Here is a 4,279-nt window from a genome sequence, read left to right as displayed (position 1 = left end):
TGAGTCCGGTGGATATCGGAGATGATATCTGGAAATGTTTATTATTATATGTAAAGGTCATTATTATGTGTTTGTTTCTTACTGTTTCTTACTCATTTTGCTGTTTGTGAGCCCAGTGTTGGCGCGCAAGTAACCAAGAGAATCTGGTTAAAGGATTTTCAAAATAAAAGATCCTCCAGACTCAAATAATGCATAAAACGGAAATATTTAATTATTTCTTGCGCGGCCCGGTACCATTTGGTCTACGGACCGGTACCGGTCCACGGACCGGGGGTTGGGGACCACTGCTCTAGATCGTCGGGTCCTCTGGTTCGTCCTCCGATACGTCGGATCCTCTGATCCGTTGGGTCCTCTTGTTCATCGATCCTCCGGTCTTCTAGTCTTTAAGGTTCTCACATAACGCTGTCGTATTTGTTTCTACTGATAGTTGTTTCTTCGCATCTCGTTTTACTCCTGATCTCTATGAGTTTTATAAAATAACCATGGCTTCTCATGATGTTCCTGTTGCTGCTTCAGCTTTTATTTTGGTGGGACCAGTGCTTTACTTGTAATTTTCTTCTTTAGAGGACAAGTCTGTGTTTCCTCCCAGTCTGCTGAGTGAAGCTGGACAGACGCTCTTTGTTTTCCAAGCTGTGAAACTCTTCCTCTGATTGTTCTGGGGGAGGAAGAGGACAAATCCCTGAGGTCTCTTTGGACTCATCCCGGCCCGTTGCACATGATGTTTGAACAGCAGCTGGGTCACCTGGTGTCTTCCTGCCGCTGGAGACTCATTGTTTCCTGCTTGTCGTCCAATCGGCCGCCTGTGTCCTCGCTGCTGTTTGTCTCCTGCTGGCAGAAGCTTTTGTCCACTTGTGAGGACATGGAGGCGTTTCGTGATGGAGCGATGCTGCTTCCTGTCAGACGCCTCTTCATGCATCCAGCTGCTTTTGATAACTTTAAAAACGTTTAGTGCTCCGAACCTCAGCCGCCGTTGGTTTAGTACCAGTGCATGATGGGAACAAACTTTGTTTACCTGTTTCTGTAAAAACAACCATGAGCTTCACTTTGCTGAAGGATGATCAGGAGCAGCAGGAACGTCAGGTTTATTCATTAAATCATAAAGGTTTTAAAATGTTAATGTTAATATTAACATTAACATTGAAATTAATTTTAATATTAATAAATTCCCTCCAGCTTCTGATTCAACCAAACATTTATAACATTCAGGAAAACTGTTCATTATAAATATTCAGAATTAAACTAATAAAAAAAGTTTTCACACCGCAGCTTGTTTTTAACCCTTTTGCCATTTCATTCCTGGTTTTAACTTGCTGCCGTTTCATTCCTGGTTTTAAACCTGGTGCCGTTTCATTCCTGGTTTCAAATCTGGTGTTGTTTCATTCCTAGTTTTAGACCTGCTGTCGTTTCTACCGGACCTTCTCAGAGGTTCTGGTTCTGATCTGAGCGGACCTCCTGATCCGTTTGGGGAACTGAAACTGTTTTTGTTGGAAACGACTTCTTCCTCTGGGCTGGAAATGTTTTCCCTCCCTTACTTTAAATAGGACCTTCAGTGTGAGGTTTGGACACAGGTGTCTCATTTCCCAGTTTCCTCTCAGTCGGATCACGTTTCAGCCCCTCTCTGTTGGGTTTGTTTTTGTCCCAGAGGTTCTGCTCGACCCGTCTCTGCTTCCTGTTGCCGTTTGATCCCAACAAGATGAGAAACGTTCTGGTTTTATGTCTGAATTTGGTTTTCTGCTCTGAAGCGAACAGTGAAGCTGCAGTATGAGTCATTGATGTTGAAAGAGCAGCCAGCTGCAGAACGGTTCTGGTTCTGGTTTCTTCACTCTGATAGGATCTAACTGGTATCTGCAGTAAATCAGGATCCACTCTGCAGTTAAATCCTCCTTGTTAACCTTGACCCATAAAGTTCATTTGCTCACCAGAGGGCTGCTGGCACGTGCAGTCTCACATGCACACTCTCACGTGCACACTCTCACGTGCACGCCTCACGTGCACGCTCTCAGGAGGAAGGAGGACCCCGGCTGTTTGCAGCTCCTCCTGGTTTCCTGTCATAAACTGCAGCCTTTGTCTTCCTATCAGCTGCTTCACCTTTATTTGCGGTTGACATGGGGGCCTCCAGGGGCCAGGACCAGAACCTGGGGTCAGGACCAGAACCTGGGGTCAGGACCAGAACCTGGGGCCAGGACCAGAACCAGGCGTACCGGCCCCCCCGTCAGCTCTATGTTGACAGAACGGATTCTTCGGCTGAGCAAACAGCAGAACCGCCCGCGACCTGACGGCGGCTGCTGGACCTGCTCAGACCCGCCGGGACCGACCCTCCTGACCCGGTCCGCTGCTTCGTCACGCTCCGGCAGCTCCCTGCATTCCTGCTCCGCGATTCACGAACCAGCCGCTCAGAACCAAGGCCGGCTGCAGCGAAGCGGGTCTCGGGTTTCTGTCAGATTTAAACTGAAATCTGGTGACGCCTGAAACTCCAGATTTCACTGCAGCAGCTGAATGTGAAACGAGTCGAGTCACAGATCCATCCGGTCCAGAACCAGCAGAACGTCACAGTGGAAGAAGCTTTAACAGTTTAAATAATCAAATCGCCCAGAGAAACAGATAAATTAAAACTTTTTTCTGTTCTTCGGTAAATTTGGCCAAAAGTTCTGAACCTTCAGGTTTCAGGCGTCTGGATTAATTAATCCACATTTAGGTCTAACAAACGTCTCAAACCTGTTTTAGACACTGAAAAACTTTCACTTTAAAACATCTACAAACTGCATAAAATATCTTTATTCAGTTTTTGGCTTGTTGATCCTGTTTCCTCCAGTCTCACAGCATCAGCCGGTAAAATCACGTCACCTTCCTTTTACTGTTCACTTCCTGTTGGGTTACGTTTCATCCTCCATGTCTGTCTGCAGGGAAGGCCTTCGACATCACCTACGTTCGGCTGAAGTTCCACACCAGCCGTCCGGAGAGCTTCGCCATCTACAAGCGGAGCAGAGAGGGCGGCCCCTGGGTGCCGTACCAGTACTACAGCGGCTCCTGCGAGAAGACCTACACGAAGCCGAGCCACGGCTTCATCCGGACCGGCGGCGACGAGCAGGAGGCGCTCTGCACCGACGACTTCAGCGACATCTCGCCGCTGACCGGAGGAAACGTGGCCTTCTCCACGCTGGAGGGCCGACCGAGCGCCTACAACTTCGACAACAGCCCAGTCCTCCAGGTCAGTCGGCTCGTCTCAGTTTGGGAGAAGGCCTGAAATTATTCATGAGGAATGAGGCTGATGTTGGGTTGTGCAAACATGATTTTAGCTTTGCTGTTGGCTCAGAGCTGCAGCTGCTGGAGGAGGCATTACACAAAACATCAGACGTTACACAAAACATCAGACATTACACAAAACATCAGACGTTACACAAAACATCAGACATTACACAAAGCTTCAACTTCAAAAGAAAAAGTTCCCTGAAAACCAGAAAATACTCGTAAGGCACCACCGGGGTTCAGATGTGGGCAGTTTGATGAAAAGCAGGTTTTGATCCTGAAGTTGAGGATCAGAGCTGATCTCCACTTTGATCAGATAAATAGGAAGATCTCTGACCTGATGGAAAACAGCGAAAGGTTTCCCTTCATCTCCTCTGTGAGCAGAATATCCTCCAGACGGCTCTGCTATCGGAACCAGAACCAGCAGCCGATGAAGGGATGCTAACCTTAGCATCACTGAGCCTGGTGATGCTAATCTGGGATTATTCTCACCTCTGTTGGCAGGAATCATGAAAACGAGTTTCCAGGGAGTTGGCATGGTGGAGGCCAGTCTCTGGACCCAGGTGTCATGGTGGGGGGGTCAGTACCTTCGGAAAAGCAGAACCAACGGGACCAAGGGTTCTGCTGGGGAAAGGAAAGGTTCTGTCCAGGACCAGGTTCTGGGTCTGGCCGTCCTCCAGGTCTGACCTTCCTGAGTAGAAGATGTTAAAGTCATTACAGTAACTGGGTTCTGTTGGACACCTGGTTCTGATGGACACCTGGTTCTGATGGACACCTGGTTCTGATGGACACCTGGTTCTGTTGGACACCTGGGTGACGTAACGGTTCCACCAGGTGGACTTTCTGTCTCCAGATCAGCAGAGACAGGAAGGTTTAATCTCAGGCTTCTTTCCAGTCGGCACAGAGTTTCCTTACTGGATTCCCAGACCATCACAACTGGGATCCACTCTGGGAGGAATCCACTCTGGGAAGAATCCACTCTGGGAGGGATCCACTCTGGGAGGGATCCACTCTGGGAGGAATCCACTCTGGG

At 48.5% G+C, this 4,279-nt stretch overlaps 1 protein-coding gene across 3 annotated transcripts in view; it reads left to right on the top strand.

Moving 5' to 3' along the window:
* The window catches only part of lamc1 (laminin, gamma 1), a 41,864-nt gene that overhangs the window by 19,951 nt on the left and 17,634 nt on the right, over positions 1-4,279 (top strand). For all 3 annotated transcript variants that reach the window (XR_536019.2, XM_008434671.2, XM_017309949.1), the window contains one exon: positions 2,904-3,208. Coding sequence is in view for 2 of the 3 variants with exons in the window: in XM_008434671.2 (XP_008432893.1) it covers positions 2,904-3,208 (305 nt within the window). In the remaining variant the exon portion in view is untranslated. The remainder of the gene's footprint in view (positions 1-2,903; positions 3,209-4,279) is intronic.

This window comes from Poecilia reticulata, linkage group LG17 (assembly GCF_000633615.1).
Source record: "Poecilia reticulata strain Guanapo linkage group LG17, Guppy_female_1.0+MT, whole genome shotgun sequence".
Lineage (NCBI taxonomy): Eukaryota > Metazoa > Chordata > Actinopteri > Cyprinodontiformes > Poeciliidae > Poecilia > Poecilia reticulata.
This window is presented reverse-complemented; position numbering and strand designations above follow the sequence as displayed.